This window comes from Chiloscyllium punctatum, chromosome 14 (genome assembly GCF_047496795.1).
Source record: "Chiloscyllium punctatum isolate Juve2018m chromosome 14, sChiPun1.3, whole genome shotgun sequence".
NCBI lineage: Eukaryota > Metazoa > Chordata > Chondrichthyes > Orectolobiformes > Hemiscylliidae > Chiloscyllium > Chiloscyllium punctatum.
In genome coordinates, this window is record NC_092752.1 from 20,347,377 (window position 1) to 20,361,081 (window position 13,705).

Here is a 13,705-nt window from a genome sequence, read left to right on the forward strand (position 1 = left end):
AATAGGAGGGTGTGGGTGGGGGCTGGAGGGGAAAGTAGCTGGGAAGGCAATCGATAGATACCGCTGGGGGTGAGAGTGATAGGTCGGAGTGGAGGGTTTCATACACAATCAGGCGTGGTCTCGGTTTTATATCTCATCTGAAAATAAGTCAGCTCCATCAGTGGTAACACTCCTTTAGAACTGCACTAGTGCCAGCCTTGAGTTGTAAGACTTGAATCTGGAATCCATTGACTGAGGAGATGAGATTGCCTCCAACTCACCCAGAGTTGACATACACGCACTAAGTTGGACAGTTCTGCAACGAATGAAAAGTCTCCATGTTAACGGTATACGTGTTGTACCCTTTCAGTCACTGTGCTCAAGCATAAATGGCCTGCACTCTTAAACAATATAAGCTGAGCAATACAAAATAAAATTATGATGAGGTATGTTGCTATTGATGCAACTAGTGGGAGAGAGCATTAGCCAATGCTCAAATAAATTATGGAGAGGGTTGGCAAAGTAAGATTCACCCCTTTGTGGAGTTACATCCACCCATGGGGGCAAATAGAGGAAAGTTATCTCAATGAACAGAATGGGGGGAAATGGTGAGGGCCTGCTGTTCGAGCCTAGGGCCTGTTTTTTCCCATGCTTGCTGCTGACAGGTTGAGCATGCACGACAGGAAATCTGTGGGTGAAGCAGTAACAGGCAGTTTGGAAAGTAAATGATAGTAGGGAGGGAGTCGCAAGCTGTTTGCCCTTAGTCAAGACCGGGATTGGAGGTCAGCTGAAGGTGCAATTTGGGGGCCAAGTTTGGCCAAGGACAGGTTTAGAGCCTTTTGGTAGATCCGGGAGACCCCATTGGCTAGGCCTAGGGTGTGGGCAACTGCCAAGGGTGAAGCGGTTGTGGCAGAATGGAAGGAGTTAGCTGAAAAGCAGGGTGAAGGAGGAGTGTGCAAGATGACTGCATGTGGAGGAAGAGGCTGCAAGAGGGTTGTTAGGGAAATTAGATTGCAATGAAAAAAAGCAGGAAGTTGCAATGGAGTTACGACACAGTGATAAAGTTGTTAGCAAAGGTATACTCAGCTAAGTGGGATCCAAGAAAACTTTAAATAACTGAGGTAATAAATTCCTTGCAAATGAATGTGGAATCCCTAGTTTAAGGCTGCATGAGTTCAGAGGTTACTAAACATGGAAGGCAAGTGGTGGATCCTACTGTAATGAAAATTATGTTAATTGTAAAATCGAGATCTGAGATGGCATAATAAAGTGGAGTAATTACCAAGAAAAATTGAGCTTTGTGCATACAGGATTGAAAAACATTAACTGTAATCTCACCAGTCTGCTGAAAGTATGTTTAGTGTGATTGCTTTTTGTAGAACTATGTGCAGTTGTTTTCAATAAAACCTTTGTTGATCACTTATGCCTGTTGTCTTGTACCAATTTAAATACTATTTCATCTCGGAGATTATCGTGTGTGTGTTTTTTTAGCTTTGATGGAAAATTAATTATTCTGTTTCTGTGAGAGTCTAAATAACCCATCCGTCGCCACAAATACAGAAGGTCTTGTGACTACAGCATCATCTAATAAAAGTGTTAGTGAGAATGAAAAGTAGCCCACAAAAAAAACCATCAAGTCAAGAATCTCAATTACATTGCATAGCTAAGAATTTTAAAATCAACTTGTTATAATTAGCCCCCAGGAAAATGTCCCAAATTTACGATGTTTCTAGATACAATATCCAAATGGTTAGGCTCAGGGTGAGGAGGGATGAACAGCTCCCCTGCGTATTCACCTGCCACTTTGGATGGCAATAACAGGGTTAATTTGTTGATCACTTTCTCCCAGACAAAATGAAATTATGCTTTAAATGGAGTCAATTTAGGCATGCTTTCACAAGATAACAAAAGAGTGAGTTATTAGTTACTAATTGATAAAAGAGATAACAACATAACATGCAGATTAGGAACATGACGTGAGCAGAATAAAAGATAAAAGTGAGAGAAAAGATCCATGACTCAGTTTCTAAGCTGTTCATGAAGAATAGAGGTAGAATGTTGTAGTCTTTACAACAGATGTGACTATTTGTGTTACTGTTGGTAGTTGAACAGTTGATTTTAAGATTCTTGGCTTTGTAATTTAATTAAAATAATGTTGTCCTGGGTTCTTTTGACACAGATGTAGAGATTGTCTTTTCTCCCTTTATTTACCTATAATGGAGAGGTGTTTAGTGGCTTTTCTCAAAACTATGACCTTTACAGTATACTAGTCCATACACAGATATCAGGCCATTAACACATGCAGAGTAGGGTTGAAGCCCCCATCTTTTGTACAAAGGAGCCTCAATTGTCCGAATTTCGGATTATCTGAAGAAGAACTCAAGGTCCCGATAGAAACATTACATCAAAGAGGTCTTTCAACACTGATTGCGACTTTTGTTTACAATGATTAAGAATGAACTCGGCTTACTGAAATGCTGCCGAAAACAGAGTTAACATCGATAGGAGCCCATGCACCGACTCCAAATGAATGACCACCCCCTCTCTCTCTCTCTCTCCCACTCTCCCCACACTTTCCCTGGAGTTCTACAGAGTGGAGTATCCTAAACCCCCCTTCCCTAGATAATCTCTCCAGCATTGTCCTGTACAGGGCAAAGGTGGAACCTGTCAAAAAGTTGCAGTAAAAAGTTTGTGTGTGGCTGCATGTGTGCGTGCTATTTTGAGACTCACCCCACAAAGGTAGCAGCAGTCTTGCTGTTGGTGTCCAGTCCAACAGCCCTGAAGTGGGGACTGAGGTGGGGGGCGGGGGGAATGGGTTGGGGGTATGAATGGGGGCAGTGGATGTGGACAGGGGGCGGACGGGGGCGGTGTTAGATGGGGTTGGGGGGGCGCGGGTGTAGACAGTGGGGTAAATGTTGGGCAGAGTTGGGGGAGGTGGATCCAGATGGGAGTTCGCGCGCAGTGTGCTGCTGCCTTGTCTCCTGAATGGGCAGCGGACTTAGCAAGTGCTCACTGCGTCAATTCCATTGAACTGATGGTTTGGGGGAGGGTGAGAGGCTTCAGCAATGCTGCAGGTCCCTTACACACAAGCATGTGTCTGCTCAGAAACAAAGCCTGAGACAGAGAGAGGGAGAAAGGCAGGCAGAGCAAGGAAAAAGGAAACTTCACAAAACTCCGAGCCCCAGAGGCGAGGCATTGAATCAATTAACTGAATAATCAATTATCGAACGAAATAGTGCCTGCCCATCTCGTTCGGATTGTCGAAGTTCCTATGTACATCCTGGAAGTGTAAAACACAAGCTTATATACAACAGATGGCTCTCTGCTTGACAGCGTGTTGGATTGTCAGCTTCTCATTATCTCTTCCACCTTAGTCTTTCCACTTGAAGTTTCTATACACTTGAACTCTATACAGGTATAAGATGCTAGAATTTCTCTGCTGACAGCCATAGAATTCACATTCACGGGGATCTTTTGGCTGTATGTCTGAGTTTTTCTAAAACAAAACACATTGCAATGAAATGTTCATCATATCTATAGGAGATCCGAGGCGATGACCTGTGCTCATGACCCTGCCAAGAGTCAAAAAGTAGCCCTTGAGAAATTTCAAGAGGCGTGATTTGGAAATAAAGATATATTTTGACCTTGGGCAGTGAAGATCCATACATTTGACCATTTATATGAGGACATGGAAATGATTTGTGACACCGCATTCCTGTCATTTTGGCATGATTTTAGATATTGACCACAACAATCAGCTTCCACAACCTGTATAAAGTTTGTCTGGGGTGGGGCTGAGGAGGGTAGGTGTTTAACAGCTCAGCATGAATTGAGTTCCCTTGTTTCATGAATGCCTCCATGAAATGCACAGTCAGAACACATCATATCTTGCTAAACTATTTATGCGCCTGAAATAACTGCACATCTCCTCACCAAGTCACCCTTTATTTACATGTGGCAGATCATGGACTCTGACCAGCCAGTTCAGAGCCAGTCCCTATACTGAGGAGATCTTCTGAATCTCCTGTTTATATCTGTCAGCAAGGGCTCCCTGTTTGGCCCAGGTTAACAACACCAATCAAGGATCTCACCATCAATGAGATTGACCTGGCCATGGTTACAATCACTACAGTGCCACTTCTACCATGAGTTAGTAGCCCCTGTGGCACTTTCTACTTTCTGGTAATCTAACTATATTACATTCACAAATGTTCCTTTGTTCATGCTGTTCATTACTTAATAAAATAGAATCACTACAATGTGGAAACAGGTCCTTCAGCTCAAAATGTCCATACAAACCCTCCAAAGAGTAATCCACCCAGACCTATTTCCCCACCTTATGTTTACCCCTGACTAATGCACTTAACCTACATATCCCTGAACACTACAGGCAATTTAGCATGGCCAACTCACTTAACCTGCACATCTTTAGATTGTGGGAGGAAACTGGAGCTCCCAGAGGAAACCCACACAGACACAGAGAGAATGTGCAAACTCCACACCGACAGTCACCCAAAGCTGGAATTGAACCCAGATCTCTGGCAGTGTGAGGCAGCAGTGCTAACCACTGAGCCACCATACCGCCCTAAGTAGAAGCATAGAACAGAGCACTATTTCAAACATGATTTCTCCTTTATAAAACCATGTTGGCACTGCCTGATTATTTGGGATTTTCTAAGTGATTGAATCTTTAACCTCTTCTATAACAGCTTCCAGCATTTTGCCTGTGGCAGTTGTTAAACTACCTGCTCGGTAATTTTCTGCTTTCTGTCTCTTTCATTTCTTGAATAGAGGAGTCACATTTACAATTTTCCAATCTGAATGGACTTGTCCAGAATTTGGAGAATGTTGGAAAATTCAAACCATTGCACCTTGCACTTCAGCAGCCACTTCTTTTTAAACTGCAGGTGGTTATCCATGAAGACCTGAGGTCTTCTCAGCTCCACGGGTCTGGGTTAAACCACACTGGGGTCCCTCTGGCTATGTTTAGGTCCTATCTAATTGCTTGGTCATTATCTCTGACAAACATGCCCAACTAGTCAGCCTCTGGCCATCACAAGCATGCTGACTTATCAATCAGTATTAGTAGCCTGGATCCTTCATAAAACCTTGTAGAATACACTAAATCATTCTCACCAATACAACACGAACAATGCTAGAGGTTTAATCGACAATGAAAAAGGATTAACCCCCCAGTTTCTCAACTTTTTATGAATCAAACTCCACCCTGATTAGCGCAGGGATAGTAACAGATTCCAGTCTGTTATGGATACCTGTCCAGGGTTCAGTTGGATTAGCCACTCCTGAAACCGATCAGAATGTTTTAGCTTTAAGTTGACTCTTAGTACACTCAGTTGACTTTTAACATAGAACAATGTGTGATTGTACATTCTGTACAACTAAACAGATACTCGTCTCTGTCGCTTATGCTACAATTACTCCAACCTTGAAATAAGTTATTAGGTGAGGTGAAATTCGGTTGAAAGAGAAAGCGACCTTCTTTCAACATAAAGAACAATGCACGTAGCAACAGATGTGATCAAAATCACTTTGCTCAATTAATACAATTTATGTTCACCTACTGATAACATAGAACAAACAATAATAAGATGCACGTAAACGGGTTATTCTATTTAACTTACTTACACTGTGTACCCTACCCAATGGCAAAAGTGAGGACTGCAAATGCTGGAGAGCAAAGTTTACATTAAAGTGGTGCTGGAAAGGCACAGCAAGTCAGGCAGCATCCGAGGAGCAGGAAAATTGACATTTTGGGAAAAAGCCCTTCAAGGCTTTTGCCAGAAATGTCGATTTTCCTGCTCCTTGGATGCTGCCTGACTTGCTGGGCTTTTCTAGCACCACTCTAATCTTGACCCTATCCAATGGTACAGATTATAACTCCCTATCCACTTGTCATGCATAGCCTTTTGCTGTTTGTAAGTTTCCCATTTCCAAAGGTCCTGCAAACCTTATTTGATGCTTGTTTCTGTTCATAAATTCTTGATCACAGTATCAACTGTTCCTTTAGCACATTTGAAACATTACTCAAAGTCTTCCCATAGAGGGTTACAGAATAAGTTAGTTCTGGTAAAAAAGAAAGGTAAGAGTTTCCTAGGCTCTATAAACAGAGGGAGTTCGAATAGGTTTCTGCAACAACAACAATTTGCATTTATACAGAACTTTTAATGCCATAAATGATTCCAAGAACTTTACAGGAGCATGAAGGAAATATTCACATTGAAGCCTCAGGGTCAAAGAGGGAAGTCTTAAGGAACATCTCAAAGGAGGAAAGAAAGGTAGATGAACAGAGGTTTAAGGCAGGAAACTGAGAGCTGAGGGTTAGACAGCTGAGTGGAAAGCAAGCAGACTTCAATCTGAAACTCCCGTTCAGTGGGAAAATTGAACCTTTTGTTCTGCCCTACAGAGATTCATGGATTTAGAGATCTACTGGGTCAGGTTTCTGGAGAAGTCCTGTTTGTTATGGGTATGTGATTGAAAGGTTCACTCTGTCACCTGCTCTTCTCCCCACCGCATCTCCACCGCATCTCCTCCACTTCCCGCTCCTCCGCCCTTGAGCCCTGCCCCTCCAATCGCCACCAGGACAGAACCCCACTGGTCCTCACCTACCACCCCACCAACCTCCATACACATCGTATCATCTGTCGTCATTTCCGCCACCTCCAAACGGACCCCACCACCAGGGATATATTTCCCTCCCCTCCCCTATCAGCGTTCCGAAAAGACTACTCCCTCCGTGACTCCCTCGTCAGGTCTACACTTCCCACCAACCCAACCTCCACTCCCGGCACCTTCCCCTGCAACCTCAAGAAATGCAAAACTTGCGCCCACACCTCCCCCTTACTTCTCTCCAAGGCCCCAAGGGATCCTTCCATATCCGCCACAAATTCACCTGCACCTCCACACACATCATTTACTGCATCTGCTGCACCCGATGTGGTCTCCTCTATATTGGGGAAACAGGCCGCCTACTTGCGGAACGTTTCAGAGAACACCTCTGGAACATCTGGACCAACCAACCCAACCCACCCCATGGCTCAACACTTCAACTCTCCCTCCCACTCCACCAAGGACATGCAGGTCCTTGGACTCCTCCATCGCCAGACCATAGCAACATGACGGTTGGAGGAAGAGTACCTCATCTTCCGCCTAGGAACCCTCCAACCACAAGGGATGAACTCAGATTTCTCCAGTTTCCTCATTTCCCCTCTCCCCACCTTGTCTCAGTCAAATCCCTCAAACTCAGCACCGCCTTCCTAACCTGCAATCTTCTTCCTGACCTCTCCGCCCCCACCCCACTCTGGCCTATCACCCTCACCTTGACCTCCTTCCACCTATCACATTTCCAATGCCCCTCCTCCAAGTCCCTCCTCCCTAACTTTTATCTTAGCCTGCTGGACACACTTTCCTCATTCCTGAAGAAGGGCTTATGCCCAAAACGTCGATTCTCCTGCTCTTTGGATGCTGCCTGACCTGCTGCGCTTTTCCAGCAACACATTTTCTGCTCTTCTCCCCACCCCCATTCCAGAGTATTACTCCCTTTTAAAAGCAGACAGCCTTCTCAAGACTCTTAAAAATAGATGAAGTACTGAAATAACCACGACTCATCAAGTGTTTTGCTCAGATTTTCACAAAACAATAAAGTTAATTACTGCTTTGTCCCTGTAAAGGGCAAAGTCTAGTATTTAATTCTGTCAGGAAATGTTTTTTCCTCAAGGGGGACCTTAATCAGATGGGCCGATGGAGGTTAGATAAATGTGAGGTGCTGCATTTTGGAAAGGCAAATCACAGCTGGACTTATACACTGAATAGTACGGTCCTAGGGAGTGTTGTTGAACAAAGAGACCTTGGAGTGCAGGTTCATTGTTCTTTGAAAGTGGAGTCTCAGGTAGATACGATAGTGAAGAAGGTGTTGGTATGCTGTCCTTTATTGGTCAGACTATTCAGCAGAGTTGGGAGGTCATGTTGCAGCTGTACAGGACATTGGTTAGGCCACTTGTATTGTGTGCAATTCTGGTCTCCTTCCTATCAGAATGATGTTGTGAATCTTGAAAGGGATCAGAAAAGATTACAAGGATATTGCCGGGGTTGGAGGATCTGAACTATAGGGAGGGGCAGAATAGGCTGGGGCTGCTTTCCCTGTAAAATCGGAGGCTGAGGGGTGACTATATAGAGGGTTATAAAATCATGAGGGGCACAGATTGGATAAATAAACAAGGTATTTTCCCCAGGATGGGGGAGTCCAGAACTAGAGGGCATAGATTTATGGTGATAAGGAAAAGATATAAAAGAGACCTAAGGGGCAACCTTTTCACACAGAGGGTGGTGCGTGTGTGGAATGAGCTGCCGGAAGAAGTGGTGAAGGCTGGTACAATTACATCATTTAAAAGGCATCTGGATGGGTATATGAATTGAAAGGGTTTAGAGGGATATTGGTCAAGTGCTGGCAAATGGGGCTAGATTAGGTTAGGATATCTGGTCGGCATGGATGATTTCGACTAAAGGGGCTGTTTCCGTGCTGTATATTTCTATGTCTCTATGACTGCAAGTAGCACTTTTGCAATAATAAAGCCCTAGAATGAGAAGATATGTACACTTGATAGAAAATGATTTAACTACCCTCATTTGCTCTGAAAAACACATCAGAACAAGTGAGGACTGCAGATGCTGGAGATCTGAGTTGAAAGTGTGGTGCTGGAAAAGCACAGCAGGTCAGGCAGAATCCGAGGAGCAGGAGAATCGATGTTTCAGGCATAAGCCCTTCATCAGGAATCAGAATTCTCCTGCTCCTTGGATGCTGCCTGACCATCAAAACAACTTGATTGTTAAAGCAGGCAATCATTCCAATTTTATCTTATTGCTCGCAAAATACTCAACTCAAAGAGAAAATGTGGCATTTTGAGTGGAATTGGAGACCACTCATGCCCAATGGCTGCGATTGGTACCTGATGAGCATGTTGCAATAGTTCCAAGCGTTCCTGTAAGATCTGACCATCATACTCCCGGCTCTGCCTCAGGACCTGGCGTCGCCACTTCTCCACCGCCAATTTCAACTCTTCCTTTTGTACTTCGGTCAGAGATTCACTCACTCTGTTTCCAGGGCACTGCTGCAGAGTGTTGTACAGGGTGGCTTCCAGCTCCTGGATTTGCTGCAAGGGAGAATAGACAGGTTACACAAAAGCTGCAAACTCAGTGAAACCAAACACCATCCACAGGATGGAAAGCTGCTTAATGTGATCGCACAGAACTATTAACTGGCGTAATGACGAGAGTTCACCCAACATTCCAGCAGGTGCTGAGGTGGCAATTGACACCCTGTACAATGTTCTCGCTCACCACTGCTCTGAACAATGAGGTTTACTTTCAGAAGGGTCATTATACACAAATGCTCCCTGCACCGCCACCCCATTGTTTGAAAGTTTACTGTGCACTTTTGTTGCCATTAGCAACTGGTGAACATGTCAAACAATGGTTCAGACTTCACTTTGTGGGCAACATATCCAGTTTCATTAGGAGAGGGCAGAGCCAAAAAGGCAACATTCCACTGAGCATGAGCACTACATTCGATCTGATCAACACACTCATTTGGAATTACTGTCGATTGAGATCCACAACCTTGATAGTTTTGAATGGTCACTGTGTTTCCACCTGCATTGCTGTACTAACTCAAAGGGAGTGACTGCAAAAATGGTTTCACAGCTTTAACCATCCCAAGTGTCTGACAATCAATAGTAGTCCCATAAACAATACACTACCTGCACTATCATGGAATCATACAGCAGAAGCTCTTCAGCCCATTATGTCTCTACCACACAATATACAATTACCTACACTAGAGTCATAGATAGAGTCATTCAGCATGGACACAGACCCTCCAGTGCAAACAGTCCAATCCAATCATGTTCCCAAACTAAACCTGTCCCACTTGCTTGCATTTGGCCAACATCCCTTCAAATCTTTCCTATTCATGTACTTATCCAAATGCTGTTTAACTACTGTGACTGTATCTGCATCCACCACTTCCTTGGGCAGTTCATTTCATTCCACACGCAAACCACTTTCTGAGTAAAAGCATTGCCCCATGTGTCTTTAAACTTTTGCCTCTCACCTTAAAAATAAATCCCTTAGTTTTGAACTTGCCCCACCCTCGAGAAAAGACCCTGGCTATTCACCTTACCCATGCTCCTCATCATTTTGTTAACTTGTAGAAGGTCACCCCTCAACCTCCTACGCTCCAGGGAGAAAGATTAGATTAGATTCCCTACAGTGTAGAAACAGACCCTTTGGCTCAAAAAGTCCAAGCAACCCTCCGAAGAGCAACCCACCCAGATCCATTCCCCTACATTTACCCCTGACTAATGCACCTAACACTACAGGCAATTTAGCATGGCCAATTCACCCAGCCCACACAACTTTGGACTGTGGGAGGAAACCGGAGCACCCAGAGGAAACCCACACAGACACGGGGAAAATGTGCAAACTTCACACAGACAGTTGCCCGAGGTAGGAATTGAACCCGGGTTCCTGGCGCTGTGAGGCAGCAGGGCTAACCACTGAGCCACCGTGCTGCCCCAATGAATGCGCACGAGCATCCCTGGGGGAGCTCGAACCACCATCCTTTCGGTTAATAACCAACCACGCTAACCAATTGCACCACCTAGCCTCTCCTTTTACTCACACCCTTCATTCCTGGCAACACCTTGTTAGATCTTTTGTAAACCCTCTCCAATTTAATAATATCCTTCTGATAGCTGGATTCCCAGAACTAAACACAGTACTCCAGGAGAGGTCTCACTAATGTCCTATACAACACGATGCCCCAACTCCTATACTCGAAGGAGTCAGCAATGAAGACAAGTGTGCTAAAAGCCTTCTTAACCAACCTGCCTACCTGTGATGCATATTTCAAAGAATTATGTACTTGAATCTGTAGGTCTCTGTTCTACAACACGACCCAGGGCCCCACCATTATTGCACTAGTCCTGCCATTTTCTGTTTTACCAAAATGCAATAACTCATATTTATCCAAATTAAACTCCATCTGCCACTCCTCAGCCCATTGATTCAATTGATCAAGGACTCTTTACAATCTTCAAAAACCCTCTTCCCTGTCCACAATACCACCAGTCTTGGTGTCATCCATAAACTTACTAACTATGTCTTACATTCACATCCAAATCGTTTATATAAATGACAAACAAAAGTGGACCCAGCACTGATCCCTGAGGAATACCACTGGTCAAAGGCCTCCAGTCAAAAAAAACCACTCCATATCACCCTGTCTCCTACTGTCAAGTCAATTTTGTATACAATCGGCAAGCTCACCCTGAATCCCATGTGATCTAACTTTACTAATTAGTCTACCATGCGGAACCTTGTCAAAGGCTTTACTAAAGTCCAAGTAAACAATGTTTACCACTCTGCCCTCATCGATCTTTTTGGTTACTTCCTCAAAAAAACTCAATCAAGTTAGTGAGACACAATTTCCCTCACACAAAACCATGCTGACTATCCCTAATCAATCCTTCCCGCTCCAAATGCATACAAATCATACCTTTCAGAATCACTTCCAACAACTATTGAGTCCCACACTCAAGGGTCATCTAACTATTTAGCGTGAGTGAGTCTCATTCATTACCAGAACTATGCTACACATGACTGGACAGAACAGGTGCCAGGCCACCGATGCATTTTTCCCTCTTTTTTCTTAATTAAGGTTTCATCCTAGAACACCTTTGGATACAATCCTCCACACAGTGTGTATGTGTGTGAGTGTGAGTGAGTGAGAGAGAGGGAGAGAGAGAGAGAGAGAGTGAGAGACTGCTGGGAGCAAAGTAAATCTAAGAGAAAGTAGAATTGCTTGTAACAAAAGGTATATGTCAGATATATGTGAGACAATCAGGCTATGGGGGAGTCTTGAAATGTCGACACTCCAGCTCCTCGGATGCTGCCTGACCAGCTGTACTTTTCCAGCACCACACATTTTGACTCTAATGTGGGAGTGGGCAGTGCAATTAAGTGATAATGCAGTGGGATAATTATAAGGGTGGTGAGGAAGACAGTGCAAAATGCAAAAGATTGGAGTAGAGCACAGCACTGAGGGAAGAGTAATTGGAAAAGGCTGTCACCGATTTCCCATTCAACCCCTCAACCTTGTGCCCTCCATATGTCACTCTTTTTCATCCATTATTTCTATGATTTGCTTTCTGTTTCTTTACATGAATTTTTCCTTAACTTGTGATATCTTTTGGGTTTTGTTTTTATTTATATATCAGGCTTAGCCTGATTGCTATCTTATATTTTTCCAGCATATATCTCTCTTTACAAGCAAGTCTATTTCCCCTTGGATTTATTTCTGCCTCAGCAGTCAATATCTCTCTCCCTCTCACACACGTACATTTTTTGCATTCTTTCTTGCTTCCTGTCAATCCTCCATTCACATATTCCTCCACTTATTTATTGATGGTAAAGGTTAGTTATTTGCATCCTTGCAAGCAGCCACCTTCATCGCCTTCGCCACAAAGGGATTTGTGGAAACTCACCACCTTCTTGTTCATTGTACAAGATCTTCAAGGTTGTATTGCCAACACTGACTGGATGCATTCCTTCAGATTTTCATCAGAAGCCTAATCAAGAAGGCGAATAGAATGCTGACCTTTATGTGTGGAGGAATAAAGTATAATGACATTGTGCCACAGCTGTACAAAACTCCAGTTAGATCCCACTTGGAGTACTGTGAGCAGACCTTAGGGAGGATATATTGACCGTGGGGGAGTACAACATAGGTTGTCAAGAATGATACTGGACATCAGGGGTTAAGTTATGAGGAGAGATTACACAAATTGTGCTTGTTTTCTCAAAAATTTAGAAGGTTAAGGGTTGATCTGATTGAAGTCTTCAAGATATTAATGGGAAAAGACAAGGTAAACAAAGATGAACTATTTCCACTGGTTGGAGATTCTAGGATTAGGGATGTAAGTTTAGAAATTAGGGCCATACTGATCAGGAGAGATGTTAGGAAGCACTTCTCCACACGAAGGATGGTACATGTTTGGAATTTCTTCCACAAATGACAATGGATCAGTTGGTAATTTAAATCTGAAACAAATACTTTTTTCTTAAGCGAAGATATTAAGGGATCTGGGCCAAAGGCAGGTATACAGGGTTCGGCTACAGGTCAACCGTGATTGCATTGAATGGTGGAACAATTTGAGGAGCTGAATGACCTACTCCTGTTCCTCTGACATGTCCTCTTGCCTTTCAATTTCTCTTCATGACTAATTCCTGTGATTGGCCGTCCAAGACATGCAGTGTCATAGCACCCTGCCTTCCCACTTTAACTAGGAACTGATGTTTGGCTAATTCAAGACTCTCCCATTTGTGAAAGAGAAAAGGATGCTTTTTCTTCTCCCTCAGAGACTTGAGTGCATTGGGAACTCTTTACCCCAGAAAATGGCTGAAGCAAGGTCATTAGATATTTTTGAGGCAGAGGTCGATTTCTAGCAACCCCAGGTCCATTTCTGAGGATTGCTGACCTTATTTCAGGGAGACATTAGTAGGTGCAAGATCAGCCTTCCAGAATTAACCTCTCCTCTTGGCTTCCAAACAAAGTTTAGGATTAAATTGAATTGAATTGACTTTATTGTCGTGTATACTCACAGTGAAAACTTTGCAAGTCACCACTTACAGCACCATCTGAGGTACAAAG

At 43.7% G+C, this 13,705-nt stretch overlaps 1 protein-coding gene across 5 annotated transcripts in view; it reads right to left on the reverse strand.

Moving 5' to 3' along the window:
* The window catches only part of LOC140485657 (janus kinase and microtubule-interacting protein 1-like), a 355,381-nt gene that overhangs the window by 28,862 nt on the left and 312,814 nt on the right, over positions 1–13,705 (reverse strand). For all 5 annotated transcript variants that reach the window (XM_072584037.1, XM_072584036.1, XM_072584038.1 and 2 more), the window contains one exon: positions 8,943–9,146. In XM_072584037.1, coding sequence (XP_072440138.1) covers positions 8,943–9,146 — 204 coding nt within the window. The remainder of the gene's footprint in view (positions 1–8,942; positions 9,147–13,705) is intronic.